The following is a 15,781-nucleotide window of genomic DNA, read 5'->3' as shown; positions in this document are numbered from 1 at the left end:
AGGGATCCCCTGCTCCACCCGGGAGGTGGCTGGAGGGCAGGAGCCGGGGGGCTGTTGCCGTGTCTGTACTGTCGGGGTCTCTGTACTTGTGTTAGGGCCTGTTTGACCTTTGGTTCTCCCACGAATAAAATGCCATCGGCACCAGCGGGAGCCCCTTGTTGCGATGCAGAGCCAGTTCGGCTCAGGAGGAGCAGAGTGAAGCTGCGGGGGGATTGCTGCCCTGGCAGGCTGGTGGGCAGCAGGGACCGGAGGGGTCCCGGGGCTGCACGGAGGGGCTGTGCCACAGCGAGCAGGGGCCGATCAGCCCTGCCTGCGGTCTGGGGCTCTGTGGGCTTCCTCCGGCTCCATTCCCATAGTGAGCGCGTTGCTTTTTATTCTACAATAACAATTATTATTTCCTAGTTCTTCATGCAGACACACACGGTCTAGGCAGAGTAGATGAACAGGAGACAGGGCTGATCCTGAGCTGGCCCAGGGAGGTTCGCGGCCACTTGCAATGGGAGCAGGATGAGGCCCAGTTCCCCTGCTGCCTAAGGAGGAGATTTGGGGTTTGGTAGTTCCCGGTTTCTCTGCAGGTTAAAGCACTAATTCCCCCCCACAACATGATATTGGGCTTCATCCAATTGGAATCCCATCGTGAGAGAGGAAAGGCGCCTCCTTTTTTTTTTTTAGAGTCGCTTTGGGATGTTTAAATTTGGTGGTAACAGTTTTGGTTTCAGAGCCTGTCATCAGAAGCCATCATTACAAACAGGATGTTTGTCGGAGCCATGCTGGGGAACAGCTGGGAGCTCCTTTTGCTTTCACTCGGGGTGTATTCCTGCAGTTATTTTTTTGCATTGCAAAACAAATTATTAGCAATAACCCAACAGTGACAAGTTTCTGTGTAAGAAAACCGTAAAAAAAAAAAAAAAAGTTGGGATTGAGCAAGATTCTGATCCCGGGAAGGTGGCTCTGGATTTGCAAAATGAAATAGGCAGCGGCTCTGTGGAAAATCACCCTGTTTGGTTCATCACATCAAACTCGAGGCATTTCTGTGAAACATTCAGCATTATCCAACAGGATTTGCCTGTCTCACCAAAATCCTCCTGGTTTCCTTTAAATGTAATGACATTAAATCCGCACCCCGGCAGCGGGCTCTGGTCGCTGCTGTGCTTCAAATCTCAGAGTTACGCTGCTGATTTCTTCAGAGCAAATACGATCCGTGCATAGAGAGAGAGGTGCAAACCAGTTTAAATCCAACTCCGCATTTTGGACTGGCATCAAAATGTGGCGTTGGATGAATTTCCAGGGTTTTTTTGAACAGCTTTTCCCCAAAGGAATTGGAGAGATCTCGCTGCTATTCAGTATTTTATTTCGGCGCGTGGGAAGGGAGCCAGCCTTGCGTTGCCTGCACCCTACCCGCGTGGTGCAGGCAGCGCCCGGGAACCCCCAGCTCCCTGCCTGCTCCCCTGTCCTTGCCGGCAGAGCCCCATACGCAACACCCGTGAGGCATTTTTCGGCAAATATTTCAACAAAGTTTTCTGGTGGAGAGCGCTAGTTCGCAGAATTAAGACTGTTTCCCAGGGATCAGCAAATCTTGCTGGGAATTATCAAAGCACTTCCAACCTTTTTTATTATTATTTTGGCGATCAATACAATAATGATAAAGCCCAAGTGAAAGAGCTGACTCTTATCCAGGGGAAACGTTTCAGTAAGGTTGAAATACTTGAGGGGATTTTGGTTTATGGATTAGAAAAGGGGTTGCAATTTTGACTTTCTATCCTGACTTTGGAATGAAACATTTCAAAATCTTGGATTTCCCTAAGGGTTTGAAATCTCATGTTGCAACAAGTTCTGCCCCGTCAGAGGAAGGGGGATCCACTGATGATGGACAAGAGGGTGCCAGGCGTACTCTGCAAATCCACCACCGAGGGAGCGACCTGCACCCCTGTGGCTTGGGATGTTTCTTCCCCCGAATGATTTCCATGGTGGGGGATGTCTTCCCTGCTCATAAGCTCACCCACACAGGCTGGGTGGGAGCGGAGCAGTGAACGCGATGACACACCGTTGCTCTAGGAACGATGAAATCGGCTGTTTCACAATATGGTGAAATACAGACACGGGAAGGAAAAATGGTTGCTTTTGTCCTTTACGTTACGACCTTTGTTCTGTAAGTAGACGCCGCGCTGGGAGTTATTCTGAATTCTGTTTTCTGCTGAAAGCCCTGGAGAATGCAACGTGGCCCAGATAACACTGCGGGAATGACGTCCTGCAGCTCGGTAGCGCTCAGCCTGCTTGTGCGTGGGAGAGGGTGAGCAATAGTAGTGTAGTTTCCAGTTCATTTTTTGTTTCTTTTTTTGAGATAAGGGCAACATCCTCTAAGCAGCAGGGACAGCCGTTTTGCTACAGCCTGTGTCTCGATTCAAAGCCCTGTGGCTTTCGGCAGAAAGGATTTATCTTAGAGGAGGATGGAAGCAGCACTTTATTTTAGGCAGTATCTTTTCTAGCCAAAGTTTCTTGGTGCATTTCACAAGATGATACCTTAGACCCGGTCCTAAAAGTCAAATCACTTTTACCATCCAGGAGCAGCCGCTGGAGCATCCTTGCGCATGCAATTTCCCTGTGGTAGGAGCAGCGCTGCGGTGCAGCAAGGGGGGGCAGATGCAGCAGCCGTCCTGTGCTCAGCAGCTCCCACACCGTCCTGAGTTGAAGGACTAACCTGGAGTTGAGTCTTGCTGGCTTGGCTCAGGGGGTATTTTTTCAGCCTGTCTTTTTTTTACGGTTTGCAATGCCACAGTTTGGTGACACTTTTGAGGAAGGTGGTGATGGGACCGATCGCAGCCCTGGGACAACCTGATAGGACCCTAGAGCCATGCAGTGCTCGCATGTGTGCCTTGGCTTTCTCCTGCCCGTCAGTTCCTGGGCCTCCCTTGTCCTCCGAGGTGTGGGTTTGCCCAGAGCCACAAAAGCAAAGGCAAATCTCAGACGATGCTGCTGCCTTTGGCTCTGAGCCTCGGATCTGCCCACTTTCAGGAGCTGAGCTCGGGTATCTCAGCACGCTTTGCTGCAACCTCTTTCCTATTGACACCAGGTCCCCTCCGTCCTGCTGGCAAGGGGGACAGAGAAGCTCTGATTAAATCTGGGGGTTCAGAGGCTTCTTTTTTTCCTGTGAAACCCTGTGGTTTCATTTCCACCTTTGAAAAGGAGGTGAAGCAAAGTCTCTGATGGCTTTGGGCTCCCTTGGAAGGACCTGCCCTGCTCGCTCTGAATTTTTTGGGTTCCCCAAGCAGCACTGGCACACGGTTGATTCGATAAGCACCAACTCACCATTCCTTGAGCTTATCAGCAACACTTGGCTGTCAAGCCTGGTCCGTGAGGAGTTTTTGTTTGAGTGTATGCTGCATTTGTATAAATAAACACTGGAGCACAATGTTGAAGTCAACAACTTCCTAGACAAGGTCAGAATGGTACAAAGGCAGCCGGGTGGAGGCAAGCAGAAATGCGTTTTCTTCTAAGGGAACTGCTGGGAAACAGCAATAATGTATTGTACCCTTGTCCTTCAGTGAGCAACAGTAGCCTTGACTGTCTCTTTCTTGCCAAGCTGGCAGGTTGTGGTGCAGGGCCAGGTTCTTGTGGGGTTTCTGGGGTTTAAATTGTAATATTTGGCTGTGGAGGATGGTTTCTGCTCTCCCTGGCTGTGCAAGGAGGAGGCAGCACAGGGAGTGATGTGCAGGAGATGCGGAAGGCGCATGCTGCTGCCCCAGCAGAAAGCCCGCGAGCAGGTCGTGATGCAGCGCTGGCAAGTGGGCAGAGCTCTGGCAGGGCTGGCATTGCCCTTGGGCCACCAGAGCCATGGGTCTCATTGCCACATCGTCTGCAAGCCGCGGACAAAGCGTTGTATGAAATAGGGACAGCGTGTGCCTCCCTCCCAGGGGCCTGCGTTGGCCCAGAAATCTTGGGGCTTTCCAAAGGGCTCTGTGTTGGCCTTCCTCCATCCGCAGGTGATGATAGATCTCACCAGCCCACGCCGGGCACAGTTACCCCAGGGCTGAGTGTCTCCAAATTCCCCTCCACACCCGTGGCAGGAGCTGGACCTCAGAGCCCCTTGCACCCGTTGGGTGCTCAGCACCTCCCTCTGCTCCCATCGGGGCTGAGGTCCCTCCCGGTTGCAGGGGTGAACGGCACAGCCCCGGCAGCTGAAAGCCTTTAAGGAAGCTCTGTAGCTGCTCCAGGATCTTGCTGTGACACCATGTCCCATATTAGGGACAAGGATTGCTGTCCCCTCCTCTGTGCCAGGCTTGTCAGCTCACACCTCGGTGTATTATTATTTTTGCCTGGTTATTTCTTGAAAGCTAAATAATTTCCAAAGTAAGACCGTTATTTGCACATAGTTGCTGAGACCTCTTTGCTGGGCAACGGGTGAATCAAAGCTTGGGCATGTCACTTGCGTCTCTTGAAACTCAAAGCTGATCTTTATTTGACTGCTAACCTTGTAAAAACATTTCATTTTTATTCCTAGTCTTCCCACCTCATTCATCGTATTGCTCAGTCATGATATCGAGCAATAATGGAAGAATAAACAAACAGGGAGTTCTTTATTGCCTGCATCACCTATCGTCTGCCTTTGAAAGGAATCAGAGTGATTTTTCTCAAGGCTGAAGAACATATTCAAACACCTGAATGTAGAGAGCCTATGATATTACTTATGTCACTGGTATCTTATACTTAGTGAAGTCTTTTATTAAAATAGTTTCAATACCTAGTGTTAAGAGACTTTCAAATGAAATGTCTATTGAGCTGACAAGTCTGTATATAGAGACTTGTGAATTTTCCAGTGGCTTGAAGTACAGTTGTCAGAAATGAGTTTGCTGCTTCTGCCAGAATATTTTCCTTCTCCGTTTGGAAGTATTAACATTTCAGAGCCAGCAATCACTGCACTCACAAAATATGTCATTAATTAATGTTTGCACGGTGTTTCTGCAGCCTGTAAGAGAACAGATTATCGAGACGTGCAAAGAATAACTTCCCTGGTCTCATCACGGGCCAGTTCAGTGTGGTTCTGCTCAGTTCAGCCAATTGATTCCAGTTGTCTTAAACCAGAGATTAATTGGGATGTTGCTATCTTTAGTGGTAGTTCTGAGTCCAGAAAACCAGAAAAGAATTCACTTAAAGCATGAGGAGTTTTCTTCGTGCGCTTAAAGCCTGGCTGGCATTTTCCATCTCTTTCTCCATCTGAGTGGGTCTCCTGGAGGAAAGTTCTCTATGCTCTGAGTCCTGATCACTTCCAGCAGATTTCTTGGAAGTTTGTGAAATGAGTTGCAAGGTTATTTGCCAGGTTTATCAAGCTCAATAAAAAAAAGCACTTGCAAATTAGAGTGATCTCATTTGAATGTAATTTCTTTGATCTGAATTTGGCTATCGTGTGTGTTTCACATTTTCCAGGAAATAAGTGTAATTGGAGATTTTATTTTTATATGAGAGGAAATTTCCCAATTAATCATTCCCATGTGTGCATTCATGTGTGTGTTTGCTTGTTTTTAAGTCTTCATCTAGACGTGCTGGCCTATGTTGCACTAACTGCCACACAACCAATACCACCCTCTGGAGAAGGAACGCCGAAGGGGAGCCTGTCTGCAACGCCTGCGGGTTGTACATGAAGCTCCACGGGGTGAGGAGCGCGTCTGCACCGGGAGGGACCCTTTGGGCGCTGGGATCACCACCCAGCAGGTCCAGGATATCAGGTCTGAAGGGACCAGCCTCTAGACTGGACCCAGAAGAGCCGTAACCCAGTCCTGTCTCCTTGAACAGTTAAAAGCTCAGTCTACTGAGATTCTCCAGAATAAGGCTAAGGGGGTACTGGAACACTTTCAGGAGGTATACCTGCATAGAGGAGAGATTTCTGGCACTGGGTGGCTCTTAATTAGGTTGTTTGCCAAGTTACTCCCCAAAAAGAAAGCTTACCAGGCTGCAGTAGCTGGAGACTGAAGCTTTCCAAACCCAGGAGATAAGGAGCATGTTTCTTCTAGATGTGGTAATTAAGAATGTGTGAAGGATGCTAAGGAGTCCACGTGGAGGCTGGCTGATAACATTTATCCACAGAGGATGGGAACTGTTGGTAATGTTTCCATCAGCCAAAAAGGAGACTTCATCCCTCCATGCAGGCCTCTTCAGACTTCTGCCATAAAGGTTAAAGTCTCTTTATCCCATGAACATTCCCTCTGAGCCATGTAGGCTCTCAGTCTGTCAGTGTAATTTAATAGGGCCCTGTCATAAAGGTCACTAATAAATCAGGAAAAGGAAAATAGGAAATAAAGGAAAAAACAAAATTTGTGGGAAAGCCTTAGCTGTTAGCCTTATACATCTTCCAGCCAAGGCCTGTTGCAGAGAAAAATAGCACTTAGTGAAGGACAAGGACTTTAGGTGCTTTGCATGAGCTATAGCACGTAAATAGGAGGGCAACATGTGTGTGGGATGGAGCTAAGTAAAATACAATATTAATGATTCCAAACTTTATGGATGTCAAGGTACCACGACCTCTGGCCATGAAAAAGGAAAGCATCCAGACGAGGAAAAGGAAGCCTAAAAACATTACCAAAGGCAAAACCTCAACAGGTACAGTGCTGCTATGATCCATCGCGGGGGCTTGCAGCACAATTCGCCCCAACATGTCTTCTGCAAGAAATTATGATAATTAGAAAATAATATTGTCACTTTTTTCCCGATGATTGCTTTAGATATAGGGCCTGTATTTATGCCTAACCCTCACGTGGAAGGAGGATGCTGGGTGGGAAATCTCACTGCTGTCATATTCCCGTGAGGTTCCTCTGCGCTGTGGGCACCCGGCTCCAGCCCAGCAGCACTCGTGTTCAAGCAGATCTGGGCTAAATGGAGTAATGGGAAAAAACAGGGCTGGGAATGGTGCATTAAAGAGTCGAACGGAAGGTATCATGACGCATTCAACGTTAGCCCATCCAGCCTGTACCAGGACCAGCATTGCCAGGCTGTGAAGGGGTGCTCCTCCTCCTCCATCAGCATCTTGGCAGCAAATACAAAGCCTTACTCTGACAGAGATGCAGTGGAGAAAGAGAACAGTAGAGTCTTGCCATGAGATGTGATGGTAGCTGTTAAAATATGAATTTCCTTAAGAGCAGATTTGCACCTATGTTGCTTCACCATCCTGTACCGATTGTCTTCCAGGGTCTACGACTTCGGCCACTAACTCCCCTTCTTCCATTACGAACTCAGACAGCACGGTCACTTTAAAGACAGAGCCCAGCACGACCTCGCAGTATCCCGGACAAACCATCGTGTCGGTGTCCCAGGTAAGGCACAGGGGCCCGCAGCCATCGCCTGCTGGGGTGGATGCTCCACACGCCTCGGTAGTCGCTGACCTGGGGGGCCTTGATGAGGCTGAGCAATTAGTTCATTGCATTGGGGGCCACCAGCCTGATGGACTGCCTCAGATTGAGGAAAGCAGGGAGCGTGAGCCAAGACGTTGCAGACCAGGAAGGGCTCCAGCCTGTTGGCTCCCCATCGGCTCTTCCATCTTGCAGTGGGAAACTGGGAGGTCCAAGCCCTGCTGCCATGGAGGCGATCGGTGGCAAATGGGATTCGGCACAGAGCTGGGTTTAACTCCCATCTCCTGCCATGAAATCCTGGGAGTTACAACCCTGTCGAGTTGGTGGGATCAGCCCAGGGTGGAAACCTCTGTAGCTCCCAAGAACAGGCTCCCTAGGCATACGCTATCTGTGCTTTATAGCCCTGAGGTACTCAGTGCGCCCAGAGCTGTAATGCTGTCAGAGACCCCAGATTACAAGGCTTCTGCCCTGAGGATTTCCTTGGGGCGGGTTGCTATTTTGTCTTGGCGGAGGAAAAAATGGCTCTAAATCAACCCGCACATCAAAATTTTGTGATCCAGCACTATCTTTATGCTGGGTCTAAGCCCTCCCCAAGCTGGACATGCATGCATGGAGGGGAGGCTCAGCTCCAGCACCCGAGTGCCTGGCGCAGCACCAGCGGCTTTTTTGGAAAGGGTTTTTTTGGCTGAAACAGATAAATCTAATTTCTGCTGTGCTCTTAAAAAATATACATGCACCTAGAGATCTCCAAACTGGACCTGTTTAATCCATAAATAAATGCAGACAGGCCCCAGGATGCCTCCTCCCCGCTTGTTCCTTGTGCTTGCTGGGGATGGAGCATCCCTCCTGCCCGGCTCCGGGCTGCTCCGAAGGGCAGCAGTAGCATCAGGGATAACCCACCATGTCCATAATGCATCCCAGTCCTACCACCGCGTTACGACAAGGGGGAGAGTGATCCGTTGGCTAATAACAGGCTTTCTAATGAATTTCTGCTTCACTCTTTTTTTTTAGAGCCAGTCGGACGAGGCACTGGCCAGCAGCCACGGTGAGTTCAAATTCGAGCCCGAGGACTACACCTTCTCCCCCACCACCATGGCCCCGCAGCCCGGGCTGAGCGTGCCGCTCCGGCAGGACTCCTGGTGCGCCCTGGCTCTCGCCTAGAAACCCCCAACCTCCAGCAAAAAGCCTCGGGACCAACGTTTTCAGCTGGCCCTGCAAACAGCCGATGGGCAGGAGGACGGGCTGCCCTAGTGCTTCAGGACTGCGGGATGTGGAGCCACGGCCGGAGGACAGGTTTCTCTTGGAGGATGCTCATGGAAAACGCTGGCTGGACGGGGCCGGGGTGGCCCCGCTGTGGCATTGGCTCCCCAAAAAGCTCATCTTCAGCCAGAGCGACCCAGGGTTGCCTCCCCAAGGCCGGAGCCCCGGGGCCACCTCCGTTTTCCCAGGGAAAGCCTTCCTCCTTTGAGATGAAACCAGCAAATAAATGCATCCCAGAATCTATGTTTATTCGCAGTGATTTCTCCCTCCTATGACTCCTCTGTGTGCAATTTATTCCACTTTCCAATAAAGACTGTAATAACATGGCACCAAATAACTTAATTTTATTAAAATGTAAACTGTGTGGCCTCCCTTATGTTTTATTGGCCATAACAGGAAGAAAAGAGAAAAAAAAAAAGTAACGGTTGTTTTAAACATTTACTGTTTTATATTAAAAACGATCATCTCTATAGAGTGTTAGCTTCTGAAGCGTTTAGCGTATCAACACTGAGCTGATGAGTCATACATGAAATAAACACGCTGCTCTTCCCTTTCCAGCTCCAAAGAAAGATTTTTTTATTATTATTTTAGGCAAACCACATGACAAAAATGGTCAAAACCTCCCAATAATAAAAGAATACTGAAATGCTGTTTTTCTTTCGTATTTCCTGACTGTTTTTGATATTGCCAACTCTGAGCGTTAGAAAAGCAGAAGTTAGTCTTCCAAAAGTTAAGAGAAAGGTTTGAAGGACTGAAAAATAAAGGATGTGTTGGAGGTGTATTTGTTTGCATCCAGTTTTGGGGATATTTTGAATGGAGGATTTCCAGCTTTCAGCCATGAAGGGCATATTCCTTTTTAATTATTTTAATGAAAGCCAAGTAGGAAATAACTTCTTGGAGCTGAGCTGTAGCAAAAGATCATCAGTGATGCAAAACCCACATCACACTTCCAAAAGCTGGCAACAACACGTTTCTACAGCTTCTTGGAGCTGCGATGGGGAGATACACTCTGCTGGGGGCATGCAAGGGGGCCCTGAAGCTCCAGAGGAGCTTGGAGGTGAGGAGAAGACCATACCGAGGAGGGGAGACGGGTGGGAAATGAAGGGGGAGCAAGGTCATGAAGTTTCTTCTATGGCCTGCTTTATTTGTTATTTCTAAATAAAATCCCCAGCCTGGCTGGACGGCTATTTATGGCCAGGAAGCCGTCAAGCAATAGTTCCTTAATATAGAAGTTGACCTGTCCAGGGCTTCCTGGAGCAACTCTTCCTCTTGTCAGAAGAGATGGATCGCTTGATTTTTATTATAAACAACAGGCTAAAGATGATCAGGAAGAGTGAAATCTGACATCAAGTCGCGACTCAGCTGAGATGGAGGATGGTGCTTTCCACCATGCAACCCTTGCTTGAAGAAAGGAGATGCTCCAGGCACTGGGGAGCATCAGTCCCTTCCAGTGCTGCCATAGCTCAGCGGCAGGTCCCTCAACAACCCCTGTGCGGGCATGGGGTGTTTCAAGCCACCCTTTTATCAAAGCCCATGGATTAAAACTGTCTTTGGAGGAGTTTTTCTTGTGCCTCCAGAGCTTTATTAGCAGCTTGCACCATGCCAAGCTCCAGTGCCGGGGCAGGGGCTGTCGCGGAGAGGCATCCCTCCAGCGCTGGGCTCGGCAGTGGCACAGCGTGTTTGCACGGCCGGGCTCTCACCGCGGATCCGCGTCTCCACCATTTGTTTTTCCACTCTCTGGCCTGCCAACATCCTCAGCAGAGCCAGGCACGGCCGTGCAGCAGATAAGCCAGCAGCACAGGGCTGGCGGGGTGACACCGTCCCCGAATCCAGCCCAAACTGTTCCTCTGGGAGTCAGGAAAAGGGGTAATGTGGCCCAGGCTCAGGCGACCTGCAGGCGCCTGGGGTGACATGTCGGGACACGGGCGGACAGGAGGGAGCAGGAGCCCTGGGCGTAGCGTGAGTAATGCTCCCGGGCAGCTCCCCAAGCCCCAAGCTTTGCAGGCAAAAAAAAAAAGGCAGTGCAACACAAGTCGTGGCAAGATGATTTCTATGGACGATGGCAGGGGGTCCTTGCTTTTTCGTCTGCATGACCCCGAGGGGGAGAGTTATTTTAAAGGCAAACAAGAAGACCCAAACAATGCCAAGATGTTGACACCAGTGGCTCCAGCGGTTTTATTTATTGCCTGTTGGTAACCATCGACCGGGCGTCGGGATGCTCCGGGGGCTGGTGGCTGATGAAACGAGGCAGAGGGACAAGGAGTGAAATAACCGGGACGTATGTAATTTTTCCTTCCTGCTCGCTCCCTGCACTCGCTGGACAGCATCATCCCTAAAGCTGATTTTTCACTTCTTGGGGGTATCTTCCAATCTTTCACTCTCGTCCCCAAGGCAGAAGCTGTCCCTGCAGACTTCTGTCTCCTGGTCAGCCCTAACGGGAGAGGCAGCACCATCTGCACAGCCCCTCGGGAGAGGGGAGGCTTGCTTTCCTCCTGGTCCTTGCACCCCCAGAGGAGCCAGCACCCCGGGAAGCTCACCCTGTGCAGGTCCCAGCCTTGCAGCAGCCACATCCAGGGGGACCCATGCACCTTCTAGCCATTACCTTCCCAACTTGCCATTTTGAACACCTTCCCTAGAGGTGTTCATGTCCCTTTGTACCCCTCATTACATGGCAAAGAGGAGCATTTGCCCCAATAGGTGTGAACAAAAGCCACAGGAGTATTTGGGTCTTCCCCGCTCATGCTACATCCCCAATCCTGCTCCTACAGCCTCCGGACGCTTGGTTGCACAGCCCAGCTCAGCCCGCATGTTTGCAAGAGTTTGAATGGTTGGGGTGGCAGCAACGGAGAAGATTGGACTCAAAACCGAAGTCCAGGAGAACCAGACTCCCCAGCTGACCTGGAGGTTATGGGCTTCCCACGCAGCCAGCGGGTAGGAGCTGCCTTTGGTCGGACCCTGCCCATGCTGTGCTAACAGCACCACAGCCGCCTTCTGTGGCCAGGCTCACCCCCCCCGCCCCATCCCCAAACAAGGCACATTCGCAGACGCACTTTGAGAGATCAACTTTTACTTCTCTTTCCCAAACCTTTCTCAGTCCCCTTGGTGCTCTCTCCCCTTCCCAGGCATGGTGTGTATTTGCTCTCCTACAGCTCTGGTGGCTTGTGGACAACTATTACCTTTACTGTTGTTGTACAGCTGCCTCAGAGCTATCAATTGCCTTTGTTCAAAGGTTTCTTGCCCAGATGATTTTACAACATGACTACAATGATCTGTTCCATTTTGCACTTTATACTGGTGCCACGGTGATTTTTACCAAGTCAGCGAGTGAGTAATGAAGCACTTGAGCCTATAAACACATGTTGTTCTTGCTTATGGTCATATTAATAGCACAATAAAATCATTGCTTACCCAAGCAATTGCTTTCAAAAAACAAAAACTTTATTTCTTTTTGATTTCTGCATGGAAAATGGAAAGTTGTGGTTTAATTTCTGCTGGGAGCCTGAAGCCCCAGACTCTCTAATGGGGTGTCACTTTTACGTTGGAGCACAGAGAGCCATCATTTTTTCTGCCTTGCGCACAGAAGTCTTCAGCACAACTTGTGCGGCAGCTCAGCTGCCGACCAGGCTCTGCCTGAACTGCAACCACCACCCAGCTGGCAGATGGGTTTGACTCTTCCTTTGGGGATACACCCCCCCCAGGTGAAGCTGTGCACCAGAGTCACTGGTTAGGCTGATTTGTGCCAGCTGAGGAACACGCTCATCGTGGTTATAAGAGGATGGGGGCATCAGGCTTCCCCTTCTTGGTCCTAGTGGTTGGCAAGTCTGTGAAGTGTTGTGTGGATCCAAGAGGTTTCTCCTGGAAAGACGGTGGAAGCAAGGCTCTGAGCCAGGTATGGCAGGGCTCGAGGGGCTGAAGGGGGTGTAGGGGCTCTGTTGCCTGTTTTTGATCACTCTGGAAGTGCTTGGTGGTGCAGAGAGGCAAATTCACTGTTACCTCCCAGTCCTTGTCCACTGCTTCCTTGCTCCTCTCCAGTGCTTTTTATTGCTAAGCTGGTTGTGTACCAGCCAGGAAAACAACTCATGTTGCTTTCCAGGTCAATGTGCTGCAGTAATTAAATGTCCAGGCTATTTACTTGTGCAGCAGCTAAGCCAGAGCTGAATATTCGATCTCACCATTGTATGCATAGAAGAAGAAAACAAACAGTACCGCTCCTTTCATCACATCAGGTGGTCCTTCTTGGAGAAAGCTTTGTGGCCAGGGGTTGGTAGGAGGTAGTGCCTCCAAGGAACCTCTCCTGTTCAGCATCAAATTTACATTGAATAACCCAAAAGACACTTAATGAGGAGCAATAACACCTTTTGCAAAGTGTTTTTATTTCAAAGAAGCTCCTCCTCAAGGGGAAGCTTGGTGAAAAGCAGCACATTCCAAAAAGGCTCTTGTTAAAGGGAGTTTATCCCCATCCTGTTGTCTTCTCTGAAAACCCCAGATCCCATGTTTCAGTAAAATTTCTACCCAAGAGTACCACCACAGGTAACATATCGTGGGTACAGGAGGTGTTGAGAGGAAAGAAGGGGAGCAGTGTTGGCCTGTCTTTATGGTCAAACTTGGCAAAAAGCAGCTTTATCTACAGTGCTCTAATGCCACTGGGACTGTCAGCATTTACCAGCCTTTTTCCTGTTCTTGCAGGCTGCCTTTAATGTTGTTAGGAAGTGCATTAGTATTGGAATTTAAAGAAAGATTTTATAACAAGCATTTCCCCAGCAGTGTTAAAAGCAGCCAAGAGCAGACCTTGACTATTGTGGTGTTTGAAAATGTTGGAGTCTGAGCTGCCTCCAGGGCCAATTCCTCAGCTGGTGCAACGTAACAGTGCTGAATCGGTCTCCCATATGAACATTTAACCTCATTAACAGGATGCTATTTACATTTCCTGATGATCCAGAAGAAAACAGGAGAAAGTGGGAAAATTTTATCATTCAAGTAGAAGAGTCTGTCTTGCCTTGGGTGCAAAACTAGCTGCTTCATGCCTGTGAAAGCTTTGGGAGCCCTCATCTCAGGGATGAGTGCAAGTAAGAGCAGGCATGGGGGAAAGGATGGATAGAAAAGAGTAAAGTAAGAGTGCCTCTCACTATTTTTTCCTCCAAACCAAGCAAATGGTTTAAAGCAAACACTGGTGGAAACTTCCAGCCCTTGTCCCAGTCTCACCTGTGCTCCCATTTCCCCTGCTCCAGGGCAAGGCGTGGGACTGACCCTCCTGCGGGACCACCCAAAAGATTGAATGGGAGGAAAGGAGAGGTGGGCACAGACGGGATGCGGAGCGGGGCCCTAATGTTGCTGTTATTTCAGGTGTTGGTATCATTCTTCCCATCTGTTCACTCTTTGCTTGTAATAAAGAAGAATAGCTCTGGCTTGTGAAATGAATGGAAATGACGGGCATTTAGCTGCAGGAGCCCGCTATAACATCCGACTGGAGGGGTGCTTAAGCTGCTTTTAGTGATATGGCCTTAACGGGTAGGAAAATAGTGCTGGAGACACCAGCCCTCCGTGTGCGAGCAGGAGGACTAAGGTGAGCGGCAAGCTGGAATCGGCACTGTTAATCATTTACCCTGAGTGCGATGGAGACTATAATAGACACGCTATGCGCATATAGGGATCTGTAAGCATAAATGTTAAATGGGGAAGGTGCTGCTCAAAGGGCACTATAAAGTGGCCTTTTGGGGAGGCAGTTTATTCAGATTCACCTTTGTTTGCTTTGTGGGAGCATGTTCCCGTGCCGTGGTGCTCTGTCACTGGCAGGGCCATCAGCGTGAGACAGCATGGATGGGGACTGCAGGGTGATTTTCACTCCTGAGCCTGACCTTGACGTCTTTTCTCCCTGATTAATAATGCCTTGGCACCAAACAGGAGCAGAGGACTTCCACAGAAGGTGGTGGCTAACTGTGAGCATTCAGGAATAATGGTGGTGTTTGAGCCTCACTCCATGGGAATTCCCTTGGAAGGGTGTACGCTTGCTTTTCTGCTGTCCTACAGCATTTAAAACCTGTTATGTCATCACAGATATCATATGTATATATTATTTCTATATTTAATAATACAGATACAATAACAAGGCAAGATTTGGGATTGACGTGGCACTCAGATGTAGCTGAACATGTTGCCATCACCTTCCTTCGGCAGGAACAAGTGATAAATACAGACTGTAATTCCTCCATAACCAAGTTCATCCCAGTCAACAGCAACCCAGACCTCACTGTCTTTAGCTTGGGTTGCTGGTCGTAACGATGCTTTAGGTCATGCCCCAAAACAGGCTTTGCCCAGGAGCAAATCCTTCCTGCGTGCTGAGGTGCCAGAAGGATCTTGCAGTTCCACAAGAGTCTGTAGAAAGCCCATGATAAAAACAAAGGGTAAAGGGATGTTGTTCCTGGATGTGTTTCTCTCTTGGCACATTGCAGAACTTGCTCCTAAATCCAGCCTTGCATCTACAGAAGAGGGTCTATGAGCACGAGCCTTGTGTGCCAGCTCAGCCCTGTGCTCTGCATTCAGGGTAAATGTACCTGCAGCGTCTGTGGCTCCCAGGAAAGTCCCAAAGCATGAAAGGCCACACAGCTTCTCTTAGAGGAGGCTGAGGACCCAGCAAAGCTGCTCCAGAGGTATCTTTCCCTGCAGGAAAGTTGGTCTTATCAGTATTCTTGCAGCAGGCTTTGCTACATGCCCAGGAGTGATTGGCAGTGGCTTGAGCTTTGCTTTTAAATCATGCAGCTTTGCCTCATATTAAAACATGATTAGAAAGGATTTAGCAATTTAAAATATTAATAATGGATAACTCATTTCTGAGCAGCAAGTTTTAATACCAGTGCTCCTTCTCAGATGGGCTCTGCTCTGAGGTTATTGACTTTGACATTGCTGCTTGCCCTTCTCTTTAGACAAAGATGCAGAATTGGTCCTCATGTTGCTTCATTTCCCCTACTGTATGGGGTGCCCTGGGCACCCCCATTTCAGAGCCGGTGTTACCTTTGCAAAGTTAATGGCAATAAACCCAGGGAGAGAAGAACCACATCTGTCCCATCACCTTGAAGTTGCATGGTTGGGAGAGCACGAGCAGCACCCTGAGATGCTCACGGGGAGGGAGTGCTTGGCCTGCCCTTGTCTCCTACCCATGGAAATTTCTACCTGTGTCTAAAACAAAG

The 15,781-nt window shown here is 49.2% G+C and overlaps 1 protein-coding gene across 1 annotated transcript in view; it reads left to right on the top strand.

Moving 5' to 3' along the window:
- The window catches only part of LOC104078915 (transcription factor GATA-5), a gene marked incomplete at its 5' end in the record, with an annotated part of 8,738 nt that extends 240 nt beyond the window's left edge, over positions 1 to 8,498 (top strand). Inside the window, 4 exons of the mRNA XM_009580739.1 lie at positions 5,522 to 5,647; positions 6,504 to 6,591; positions 7,177 to 7,301; positions 8,349 to 8,498. Coding sequence (XP_009579034.1) covers positions 5,522 to 5,647; positions 6,504 to 6,591; positions 7,177 to 7,301; positions 8,349 to 8,498 — 489 coding nt within the window. The remainder of the gene's footprint in view (positions 1 to 5,521; positions 5,648 to 6,503; positions 6,592 to 7,176; positions 7,302 to 8,348) is intronic.
- Between the last annotated feature and the right edge of the window lie 7,283 nt (positions 8,499 to 15,781).

This window comes from Fulmarus glacialis, unplaced genomic scaffold, assembly GCF_000690835.1.
Source record: "Fulmarus glacialis isolate BGI_N327 unplaced genomic scaffold, ASM69083v1 scaffold23286, whole genome shotgun sequence".
Taxonomy (NCBI): domain Eukaryota; kingdom Metazoa; phylum Chordata; class Aves; order Procellariiformes; family Procellariidae; genus Fulmarus; species Fulmarus glacialis.
Note: the sequence above shows the minus strand (reverse complement) of the source record. Positions and strands in the feature narration are given on the sequence as shown.